Source organism: Silene latifolia, chromosome 7 (assembly GCF_048544455.1).
Source record: "Silene latifolia isolate original U9 population chromosome 7, ASM4854445v1, whole genome shotgun sequence".
NCBI lineage: Eukaryota > Viridiplantae > Streptophyta > Magnoliopsida > Caryophyllales > Caryophyllaceae > Silene > Silene latifolia.
This window is the reverse complement of record NC_133532.1, coordinates 107,537,832-107,550,862: the sequence shown is the minus strand read 5'-3', so window position 1 is coordinate 107,550,862 and position 13,031 is coordinate 107,537,832. Positions and strand designations below refer to the sequence as shown.

Here is a 13,031-nt window from a genome sequence, read left to right as displayed (position 1 = left end):
TTTTAATGATAAATTAATTGCATAAATTATAATATATAAGTAGATTCTTTATTTAGTGAATGAATTTAATTGTGATTAACTTTCTTATTTAAAAATATGCATTAACTTTCTTATTTAAAAATATGCTTTTTAAGAGAGAAAATTGTGAGTTCACTTAAGAGTCGTTTGGTTGATCAAGGAACTTCAACTTCCTAGGAACTTGCAATTCATAGGAATTAAGTTCCATCATCTAATTCGGGTGAATTTGGTAAAATTGTTTGGTTGCCCATGTAGGAATTAAATTCCACTAGAACTAGATAAGCCACTTCCCACATCATGTAGGCATTGAAAATTCCTGTGAAGTTTCAATTCCTACATTCTCTCCCAAAATGGCAACCAAACAACCTTATTTTTTTAAAATCATGAGAATTTTTAATGCCTATGTTTTTCAAGTAATAACTAAACGACCCCTTATTTTTTTTTTAGTAGGTAGGGGATTTATAATAATTCATGGAGCTCTTATGAGTGCTTTACTGCTTAAAAGAGATTATGGTACTACAAGAATCAACACAATAATAAAGTGCACTTTTTTTAGTTGTGTCTGCGTTAAGAACACCTTAATTAAGTACGTTTGTGGTAGATGAGTAATTAATTAGGATAGGTGATAAAACATAATTGAGGACGTATGTATACACACCTTAATTAAGAACTAAGGGACCAAATATTCCGAAATTGCGTTTCAAATCTGGTTTGGGTTATTCGAATTTTGGTTTCAGTTTATAAAGTGTAAGAAAACAGTTAATTAATTCAACAGGGTTCAATCCCGGTTTTATTAGAAATCGAAGAGAGATAATTCATAAGAGAAAATGTGTTATTGATATTAGTTCGTTCGTATCTCGAATGATTACATTGGCTTGATATTTATAGTACTCACGAGATCTAAATTGTATCAACTAATATCGCAGTATAATATACTTATTCTAATACATATATTATTCCGATTACGATAATATTATCGTAATATTCCCCTAACATCCCCCCTCAAACCCATGGTAATTTGTCAAAATTTCCATGGGTTTGCTAGGTAGACAAAGAGAAACGACCCACTTTTCGAATCGGTTTCGTCGGATGAGAACGTCGTCGCTTTTCGAACCCACCAAATCGTTGAAATTTCGTTGTCAAGAACGTCGCATTTTTTCGAACTTGACAAATGTCGGTGCGTAACTCGCCAGTCGATGCGTATAGGACTCGCCAGACCGAGTTTCGCAATTTTTCGAATCGAATCGTCAATCCAAAATACCGTGAACCAAGTCAGTCACTGATAATTGTTATAACGACGCATCAGTGCATCATCATCACAAGTGGTATTGTCTGATCAATCATAGATCAAACTAAACGCATTAGTGAACAAGAGCCACGTAATTGTTTTTGAAACTAACAAAATTGCTCAATGAATCGATCGTTTGAACTTTTTTTTTTTTTTCAAATGAAAAATAGATCATCATAATAAAATCCCGCCGGAGGGCACCGTAATTCATTAGCCCCTCCGGCAGGGTAGCGGAAGTTCGTTTTTAGGCCTCAAGAGCGTGAGGCTCTGATACCATATTAGAAATCGAAGAGAGATAATTCATAAGAGAAAATGTGTTATTGATATTAGTTCGTTCGTATCTCGAATGATTACATTGGCTCGATATTTATAGTACTCACGAGATCTAAATTGTATCAACTAATATCGCAGTATAATATACTTATTCTAATACATATATTATTCCGATTACGATAATATTATCGTAATATTCCCCTAACAGGTTTAAAAAAGCCACTTTTTTTTGAAACCGCATAATCAATTTATAAGTTAATAAGTACTCCCTCTCATCCAAACCAAAGATAACACTTCTCTAATATATATGAAGATGAAGATTTAAAGAGTATTATATTAAACAGCAAGTCTTGCTGAAGACGGGACATTTCGTCTTCAGCTGAAGACGGGGTAAAATGTCACCCATTTAAGATGAAAATGTAACCATTTTAAGGTAAATAATTTTTAAAGCTATAATAGTTTGTCATTAAAATGGTAACATTTTGTAGTTAAAATGGCGACATTTGGCCCGTCTTCAGCTGAAGACGAAATATGGCTGCCATCAATGAGAATTTGTGTATATTAAAATGTTATCTTTGATTTGGATAGAGAGTAAGAAAGTGGGAGGCAGATTCACATGGAACGCAAGAATATCAAGTCGCCCAACACGTGGGACACTGGTTATCAAAAATCTGTATAAGGTAGGAAACTAGGAATGCAAGTTGAGGAGGGACGTCCTTCACTTGTTCCATGCATAACTTAACTCTTCATTCATCACAGAGCCGTAATATATAATGCATTGCTGTAGGATGACCATTCAGGTTACAAGTCATGCTCGGATTCTCATTTCGGGTGTCGGGTTCAAGTTTAGGGTTATTTAATCGGGTTAATTTCGTTAGATTTTGATTGATAGTCCCAAATTTAAATATTTATACGAGAAAAGAGAGATCATTTACAGGAACAAAATAAATTTCATTTAAAAATCAATTGAGTAGACCTCTCTTTATTTGTAAATTCTCTACTAATCATGCTCCTTGTTAGAGGGGAGCTACATAGTAGCAGCAAGAGGCTGCGTTTGCTACCCCAAATCAGCAAAAAAATAGTAAAATTGTTGATTTCTACTATCCGAAAGTTCAAAGTAAATTCGATCTTAGCTAAGACACTAAACTTCCAAGAAAAAATTGTTGCCCTAAAATTTTTTTTTGGCCCTTGCTCCTTGTATAAATCCATGCTAATGTTGAATTGTCAAAATATATTATGAACACAAATACGTGCAAACATGGATACAACCGTTGTAAATCTATTCTAATGTTGACTTTTTTTTTTAACTATTATATTATGATAATCTTCTATAAATGTTGAAAGGCATTATTTGGTAGCCTATATTTAATGTAACCATGGGATCATTGACTTCCATATGTCAACTTTCTCTCAATCATAAATGAAACTTTTATGGATTTATTATTATTATTATTATTATTATTATTATTATTATTATTATTATTATTATTATTATTATTATTATTATTATTATTATTATTATTATTTTTTGAAGAAAAAGATCAATTCATTAATAAAACGCCAAACGGTACTTACAAAAGATAGGTATAATCGAAAACAATTCTAATAGAAACCAAATGACAAATTTCTCCTGTAAAACTACGGATCTCAAAACATGATATGACAATTCGGCCGTCCTCAGACGCTCTCTTCATGTAGCTTTTAAGGGGATCCTTCGTTTGATTCATTGATGGAGAAAATTTACCTGCATCATAGATCATTTGATTTAATAACGCATATCCATTGTAGAGTCGTATGATGAATCATCAACAAACCGCTCTTATCTATAATTCCAATAATAATACTAAACCCTAGAAAGACAAGGACCAAAAACTCAAAAATAGAGACGAAAAACAGATCTCACCAAATGGGAGACTTTTATTGATTAATTCATAATATTTCATACTAGTAATTGATAAATAAAACTATTTGAGGGGCTTACCATCAATCAATGATCGATGGAAGCCCCAGATTTAATTGATGGAGGCTAGGGTTTTTTTAGAGAGAAGGAGGAGGAGAAAGTTCGTGTATTATTATTATTATTATTATTATTATTATTATTATTATACGTGCAAAAGGATCTAGCAACAGTTAAAAGTTTTGCCGATAACAAACCCATAGACTTCCTAGGTTCCACCATCATCAATCGACCTCGTCATGCCCTAAACCGACGTCTGCGGAAACCACTAGAACATCGAATCATCCAAACTTTGGATCACTCGCCGCCCTCATTATGACCCAATTCATACCCAATCCGCTAAACCAGCTTGACGAGTCTTCTTGAGTCGTATACTCCTTGGAGTTGGCGAAATACCTCATCACGGTATAATTTCAATATAGTAGTCTGGTGACCGCTTCCCGTGTCTACATTACCTGTGTTTCTCTATCTACACGTGTGAGAACGAAAAACCTAGAGGAACTGAAAAAAAAATAACATTGAAATAAAACCGAAGAGAGCAGTTCTAACTAACTCAACAACACAATGGAATGCAACTGCACTCGCCGGAGAAAAAAGAACCCGGAAATGTGCGGAACACTTCAAATGTTGTAATCTATATCCGTAATGTTTTGTGAAGAAGAAGGCCTTACAAGCTTTCCATTTTCGTCATACAAATCGAGATTCTCACAAGGGGCCGGGAATATGTTCCCTATAACACGGCCCTGCACGTAGGCGCATTGGAAAATGCGCTTCTTTTTGTATGAAAGTCCGATCGATATATCCCGGAAAGTAATGTTTTTTATTGGAATTTCCTCGCTCCCGTGGATTCTTACTGGGACTCGAACTCCTTGACCATGGATCGAAGTGTAGCTTATGTCTTCAATAATAGGAAGAGCTTTAGGATCATATCCTTCGTCTGGGTGTTCGTTGTAGTCTGTCTTGATGACGATCCCTACCCGTACCTCGTCGAATGTCAGATTTCGGTAGGTTATTTGCCGGACATATCCACCTCGTCCAGGGGCGGTCTTTATCCGGACAGCTCGTCTGGAGCTCCATACAAGCACATTCTCAACTGTGACGTTTGAGACGCCTCCGGACATCTCACTCCCTATTGATATTCCAGCACTGTACCAAATTAATTCAAAATAAATTCCCGTCAATTCTCTACAGAACATTAATGGTTCTCTGATTTTTTTGATAAATACACATACACAAAGCAAGATTACGTCTCTTAACAATTTTGAAAAATTTAACTCTCTTAACATAAACAGGTAAGGGAGAGGGATAGAGAACCATGAGTTTCTGAAGCTTAATTTCTCAAATACCAACACAATTCAATGACCTGATGTCAAAGTGAGACGCACGTAAAACTGCAAGCCGGTGAAATGTAGGGTAAAACCTTTCATGAACACATTACATTTTCGATTTAAAACATAAGTAGTACATTCCAAACCGGGGAGCTCATCAGACAGAGACAAGTCATACTATAGTTCAAAGAAATCTCCTAGACTGGTAATTTTGCAAAATTATATGGAAAAAATGCATCAGTGTAGATTGTCGCTACAAGAATTTAATACGAATGAAAATAATCGCAAAGTATCATACTGTTCCTATGTGCATAAATGCATATGTTTCCATAAGTCTAATATTTACAGAAGTGAAATTAATGTCACTTCTAATTAATTAACATGGAGCTTATGATTTTTCAAATTTGTACCACATCTGAGCTATACTAAAAACTAAATCAATTTGGTAGATGCTGGTTAAGTCATTGCGTGGCACAGTGGCAATACTATAACTTGGGATCAGAACCCGTCAACATTAAAATGCCTTTTAGCTACTTGATGCCTAAAAAATAAATATGTAAATCCCAAGTCATAGTGAAGAGTGTAACTATCCATGATAAATGCAACCACCAAGACAACGTAGATAAAGCTAATAAATTTTGTTATCCATCCCCCAAAAATGAAAGTTGACTAACCTGACCATAGAGCGAACGACAAGATTGCGGATAAGTATATTTTTAGAGGGCCGTCCATAAGCAATGCCATACTGATCCCAACCACTTTTTATTGCTATTCCATCATCTCCAACACTGATGTAACAGTCCTCAATTACCATATCTTCACATGAATCTGTTTCAAATAAGAATGTCAGTACGTCAAATCAGTTGTGTTAACAAGAAAAAAATATCATTGTAGATCACAGTTGGACATGCATGTTATCCAGTGACTAACATATCATCCAAAAGCCAAAGACATATATACTGACCAAACTACGGGAGTAAGACAATTCAACAAAAGAAAGATGTCATTATTTTACTTGCAGGCATTTTCTCAAGTTCTAATCTTAGTTTTAATAGGCGTGATACGCAGTGTGGTGACAAGGGCCCGTGATAACGAGATGCCAAGTGAGTGGATTTAGGTACACAAGGCATTTTCTCAAGTTTTAATCTTAGTTTTAGTAGGCGTGCTGTGCACTGTGGTGACAAGGGCCTGTGATAACGAGATGCAAGGCGAGCAAGCTTAGGTACACAAGGCACACTTCTTCTGGTTTTAGAAAGGGTTATCATATAAGGAAGTAAAAGCTATATATAATGAGGCAAAGGAAGGGGTATAATAAAGAAACTAGAAGAAAGACTATGGAAATTTGCATAGCCGAGGTTCTTGTTAGCTGCACCTTATTTAAAGGCACACCTAAGGAGCCAAAGGGCATTTTTATTAGTTCCTCCGTGAGTCTTGTGCGGCCTTTTTTAGAAGAAGGTTTTAATATTGAACAAAATCATTTAGGACTTATACGACAACTAAATTACTTAGAACTCAAATGCTCCAGCTGAAGACAAAAGTTATAAACCAATCTTAATTCTTACCTGGGTCTATACCATCAGTGTTAGGAGCTTCTAACACAGGAGCTAATATGGTGACATTCCGGATAGTCACATTTTTGCAGTCATATGGATGTAGTGTCCAGAAAGGAGAATTACGTAAAGTAATATTACTAATGATAATATCGCTTGACCACATGATCTGTACGAGAGGACCTCTAGTGTGATTGAGAAGCTTTTGTCTATACTTTTTCCACCATGTTTGTCCCTGTCCATCGATTGTACCGTTGTGCCCTGCGAGAAGAGATACAATTAAATCATTGATGGAAGTAGTGGACCTGATACTCCTTTTTTTGAGGATAGTTATTAGAATACAGCAACATCAATTTTGTAAAAATACATATGGATGCATGAAATTGATAATAGAAGACAGTTTCTGATCAATGATGGCAATGAGGTTGTTCTGAAAGTTCCGGGTACTGAGTCTGGGGTGCAAAATAAGAACAAATGACTATAAATAATAGAAGACCTTTCAACCAGTTACACTATGTCGTTTTCAGGGTTGAGTAAAATATAATTTATGTTCATTGGAAAAATCTGCAGCTTTAAGTCAATAGTGAATCTGAATCCACATGAGTAGAAAATAGCCCTGAGTTAATTAATCGTACTTCACCTGTGTAAACTTAGAATACAAATCGACCCAGTCACATGCCAAGTTTTCTATCTTACCATATTTCCCTCTCATGCCATTATACTCTATCTTACTTTCCTATCCCCTTCTGCTCACATCAATGATTCCTTCTCTACCTCTTTATTGAGCAGAAGGCTTAGTTTTAAAAGTCATGAGGTACACTAAGGCGACGAGCCGCAGGTACACGCGTCATGGACAAGAGGCGCACTGTTTTTCGAACAAATTTCTATTTTCGAAATAAAATTTGCAAGGGAGTAAAAACTAGAGATATAAAAGGCAAAGAGAAGGACATAACAAAAGAACTAGAACGAAAAAAACATGCTAGTTGCACAGTTGTACCCCTTGCTAGCTGCACCTTATGATTATCTACTAGGCACACTTAAGGTGCATCAAGGCCTTTTGGCTAGTGCCTCACTGCCTCATTGAGCTGTTAGTTAACAGAAACCCTCCTTAACAGCCGTTGTAAGAAACCGTAGATAGATTCCTTTCACTCATGGGCCATGCAGCCATGGCATACAAGAAAAGAATAAATGTTCTCTTCAATCTGAGTTAATGACTAAACAAGTAAACAACAATGCTGCTTAAACACAGAATATCCTTACCAGTTATAACAACATCTCTGAGATTCTGACCATGTATTAAACTACCATAGCGAGCCCCAGGATGCTCTCTTCCATATCCGTATGATGGCAGGGGTGGCATTAATGTCCACTTCTTCTCATCCTGCACTCCACATCAGCAAGTTAAAAGGTAAGCAATGTTGCAAGCCTTAAAATTCTCCACAACTTGCATGAATAACAGTATCATATCTATAATCAACAAGCTTTCATATAATTGCTGATCAGAGACTCAGGGTACATGTAAATAAGAGTTCACTACCACATCATAGAAGGCACAGCTTCAATAATCTCAGGCGGTCAAACCACTGAAACAGGTCATGTTAATGTGAAAGTAATCCATGCATGTGTTGGTTTATTACTTCAGCATCTAAGCCGAACTTCAAATGCTGGTGATCAATAGGAATTCTATTCACAAAATCGAAAGTGTCAAATTGCAGGCCTATCAACAGTCAAAGTCCCAGTAATACTGTAACGTATTAGTAAGAGACAAGTAAATATCTTTTACATAGAAAAGAAAAGAAACGCTATAGCTCTACTCTTAGGGTATAGAATTCTCCACTCCTGATTGTTTCATGGACCAAAGACTCTACTAGTAAACCAAATGAAAATAACAGAGTCCGCTGGCCTCTTTGGCTTCCATTTTATCTTTTATCCATCATATATGATATATCATGCAAGTGTTAACAATATAGGAAAATGATGCCAGCCTTTTTAAGAATGGTCATACCAAAGAAGTTTGATTACATGCATCAATAAGATATATTTGAGCTGTGACCTATGGAGCTTCTGTACCCAATGTTCAGCGGTCATAGGTCACACACATTGGATCCGGCCCCTCGAAAGAGACGGGCACTGACAATGCATTTTCCAAAATTTCCCATAAGCTCAGCCTGCTAAACTGTCCTGAACCAACTAGTTCGCTTGTTTTGGTACAAAATACTCTTTGAGCCGGCATCCCGAATTTGATTACCTCTTAATCTCTTATCACAACCGTAGTATGGTCAAAATAGTATGAACATCAAACAACTACCAAGGGAAGAAAAGAACATAATCAGTAGTAGCTATTCATTCATAAGGATATTCTAAGTGCCTCGGTTCAACAACGCACAGTTCCTTCAACATTCAAGTAATCAATTTCATCCTCATACTCGTTGACACTTAAATCGGCATTTACCTTTCCTCAAACTGCTCCTGCTCGATTAAGCAACTTGCATCACTAAACAAAATCAGCTACTGAAACTACAAATCACTCTTCTAATTACGGCCATCTAACAAGGGAGAAAACAAACTTAACAAAGCCCTAGTATGATGTGAATACTATTAACAATCATTATAAACAAACCCCATATTCAGCAACAACGTCAACAACATTACCCCAGTGCATCAATGGCTCCCGCAAATTGCAGGGTAATGGGGGTCGGACGTACGCAGTCTTACCCTTGTGTTAGCAACACAAATAAGTGAGATTAACTACAAGGATCATATGGTTAAGATACCAATCTATAAAAACAAGTGAAACCATACAGAAGATCATACTTCTAATCATACATACAAAACCTATAATTGAACATCAAATTTAAGCAATGCATTATAAAGTTAAGAAGATTAAAAAACTCACATCAACACCAAGAATAACAGCATCTTCAGCAAGGAACAAAGTAATATGACTAGTCAAATTAAAAGGGCAAGTAAGCCAAATCCCAGGTGGTACATTAAGCTGAGCACCACCCTTTTTAGCAAGCTTAGCAACAGCTGAAACAGCCCTCTCAAATGCCACAGTATTGTCAGTTACGCCATCCCCGACCGCCCCGAAATCCGTAATATTAAATGAAAAGGGTCTTAACTTAGGAATTGGTCTCACAGGAGCTTTCTTAAACACCAAAAAACCATCAAGATTACTCCTTTGCCACATAAACACTGATGCAAATGCAAGCATCCATAAAACTGAGAAAAGGGTTTTATGATTTGATAAAAAGGTGGCTACCCATCTCTTTAATTCACCTCTATGTTGATAATACATTGGAAAGTTTTGATTTTGGAGAAGATTTTGGGAGATTGAATTTTTGTTAATGGGGTTTTGAGGAAGTTTGGGCATTTGAGGTAAAGGAGGATTTAGGTGAAGATGGGAGAGTTTGGTGAGGAGAGATGTCAGTGTCAAATTCAGGTGATCAAGGAAGAATTTTGGAAGAGTGATTTCAAAGGGAAGATGGGAAATCTGTGTAGTTGTAGTTGTGTTTGTACTTGGGAATTGGTATTAGTGATGAAGTAGATCACTTGTTCTTTAGAGCATCCACATTGAAGAGTATGTACTCTTTCTCTTATTTTCTTTCTTTCCCACTATTTTTTTGACACCTCACATCCTCTTTCATCCAACTCATTTTCCACTATCTCCATCCTCCTTCTATTCTTCTTCTAATTTTTTTCCCACATCAAAGAGGATCCTCTTTACTTTCTCTTTCATATTTTAATTCTTTTTTAATATTAGTTGATGTGATAATTATATAAAATAAAATGCATATGCAATAATTTGATAGGGGAGTGGACCACAAGGGCCAAGGTTGTACTTCCTCTAAAAATAGAGGAAGTCTTCCTCTTCCTCTTTCAAAGAGGATGTTAAAATTAATCCCACATTGAAGAAGATATCCTCTTAGAGGAGAGAAGGTGCTAAGAGGATGCACCATCCTCTTCAATGTGGGTGCTCTTACACTCTTCAGGATTTTTAATTGGGTTTTTGTACACGTGTATTTCTGGTAAATTATTGATTTATGCGAGAACATGATTATGTATCATTACTCTCTTTAAAAAGGGGTTTTGTTTCGCGGGTGAATGTGAGTTTGGAATCAGGAATTATAGTCGAATGATATGGGTTTGGAATAGACCTAGCAAAATTGACGACACCCGAATTCAAGACCCGAACTAGATCTGAATCCGAATTAACCCGACCCAGTGTAACTCGACCCCGAATATTTATGCCAGAATATGATTATGTATCATTAGTCTCTTTAAAGGGGGAATTTGTTTCGCGCTTGAGTTTTGGAATCAGAAATTATAGTTTTTTTTTTTTTTTTTTTTGACAGCTGTAAATAAAAGGTTTTACATTTTCATGGCTTGCTGAGCTAGGCTATGCGCAATGCCATTCAGATGCCTTGGAATAAAGTTAAAGACTAAACAATGAAAAGCACTAAATGACTCCCGAATATCTTGAAGGACACCTACGATCCTGTGATTTTCCGTAGCAACCTTTGCCAATTGACTGATTAGCTGTAGACAATCTGATGAAATGTCAAGGTGAAGGATGTGTCTTGCTTTTGCCCACTCCACTACATCACGTACTCCCAAAGCTTCCGCTTGTAAAGGCGACTCTGCTCTTAAGTGCACCTGTCTTCTTCCTAACTCCTGTCCCAGCTCATCATAAGCAATCCACCCTACAGCTGCTTCCATGGTCTGATTCCAACTGGCATCCACTTTCACCCGTGTTACATCACATCCCGCCGGATTACCAACAACACACACCGGATGGCCATTTCGAATATCCATAGACTCCTGCCGTGTCAAGATCTCCCCATCAGTGCACCCACTAATCCGAAGTTGCGGTGAATCCAGTGATTTACAAAGAATGTGTACCTTCTCGCGAACTACTTTAAATATCAAATTTATGACCACGTTCGGGTTAAGGGTCAGATCCTGGAATTTCAGCATGTTCCGCATGGTCCATAAACACCATATGATAGCCACAAACTGTATGACCTGATGAATTCCTTCCTCCCTTTTGCGCAAATAGAGGATCCAGTCCGTAATCCAGTCGGAAATAGGGATGTCTCTTGCCCCTTCCACCCGAATGCCTAGATCCGAACTTGCCCATATTCTACATGAGAGACCACAGTCCCTAAAAAGGTGCTCCAGGGTTTCCATGCTTTTAGACTCGCCGATACACATACTACAAGAATCATCCACCTCTATTTTTCGTTTAGCGAACTCACATCCAATCGGTAAAGTATTGGTGATGATTCGCCATAACAGGACCTTCCACATCTGTGGTACTGGCAGTTTCCAAAGGACTTTCTGACAAAACATCCTACCTCGAAAGTTGAGTCTACTGCGATCCTTAGCTGTTCCTGTCTTGTCCATAAAGTCCTCAAAGATCAGACCATAGCCACTCTTCACCGTATACATGCCTGTCGTTGTGTGTGGCCAATACACCTTATCCCTCGCTCTTACCTCACAACGTGGAATGGCAAGAATCCGGGTTGCCCACTCGTTCGTGAATAAATCCTGTATGAACTCCTCATTCCAGGCACCATTAGAGTGAAGCAGATTTCTTACCTGGAGATTAGCCAAGTGAGTATTTTCCTGATCCAGCCAGATTGTCCTAGGTTCTGGTCTCTCTCCCCCCACCCATCTTGTCGTCCAGACGTTTAAGGTCGAGTCAATCCCCGGCTTCCACCCGATGTGCTCCATAACAGTAGTGAGACCATAGAGAATGCTGCGTACTCCCCAAGAACTCCCAGAGCCCCTGATCGGGTTCAAATCATGCTTAAAGGCCCGGGTACCAAAGATCTTTTGCCTAAAAATTCTGCAAAACAGAGACCCCTCGCCAGAAACGATTCTCCACCCATGTTTTGCCAACAAAGCTTTATTCAGACACTGCACATTTCGGATGCCTAAACCACCCGCACTCTTTGGCAGACTCAGGAAGTTTTTACTACACCAGTGGACCTTATTACCCAACTTACACCCCGCCCACCAAAATTGTGTCAAAATAGAATTAATCTTTTTTGCCACACTTACCGGCACTTTGAAGACCGATAGAAAGTAATTTGAGAGATTGGATAGAACCGATGAAATCAGAGTAAGACGTCCTGCTGGTGATAGAAAAATCCCGTTCCATGAGGAAATACGTTTGGTGACATGCTCAACCAGGGCATCAAAAATACCTTTCTTTGATTCTTTAAATTCCGCCGGTATCCCAAGGTATTTCCCAATGCCAACATTCTGCTTGATGTTAAAGGCTTTTAGAATCTTCTGCACCCTGATCAATGTAGTATTCGGGCTGAAGAGTATCCCTGATTTATCAACATTAAGTCTTTGGCCCGAAGCTCCACAAAAATCGTTGATGAGTTGAACCAGATGGGCCACTGAATCCCCTTTATCCTTGAAGAAGAAGACCGAGTCATCCGCAAAGAAAAGATGTGTAATTGGCTTAACCCCCCTGACCAGCTGAATTCCATGTATCAACCCTACTTCCTCAGCATGAACAATATTACAGGAGAGCACCTCCATACATAGGATAAACAAGTAGGGAGATAACGGATCCCCTTGCCTCAGTCCACACCTAGGTT

The 13,031-nt window shown here is 37.7% G+C and overlaps 1 protein-coding gene across 1 annotated transcript; it reads right to left on the bottom strand.

The window, feature by feature from the left end:
* Positions 1-4,033: 4,033 nt before the first annotated feature.
* LOC141592491 (putative polygalacturonase) lies at positions 4,034-9,959 on the bottom strand. The gene is made up of 5 exons (XM_074413190.1): positions 9,311-9,959; positions 7,675-7,795; positions 6,427-6,675; positions 5,539-5,692; positions 4,034-4,682 (listed from the first exon to the last, which is right to left on the bottom strand). Exons 1-5 carry the CDS (start codon positions 9,785-9,787, stop codon positions 4,157-4,159), a joined length of 1,527 nt encoding a protein of 508 aa, XP_074269291.1. The 5' UTR covers positions 9,788-9,959; the 3' UTR covers positions 4,034-4,156.
* Between the last annotated feature and the right edge of the window lie 3,072 nt (positions 9,960-13,031).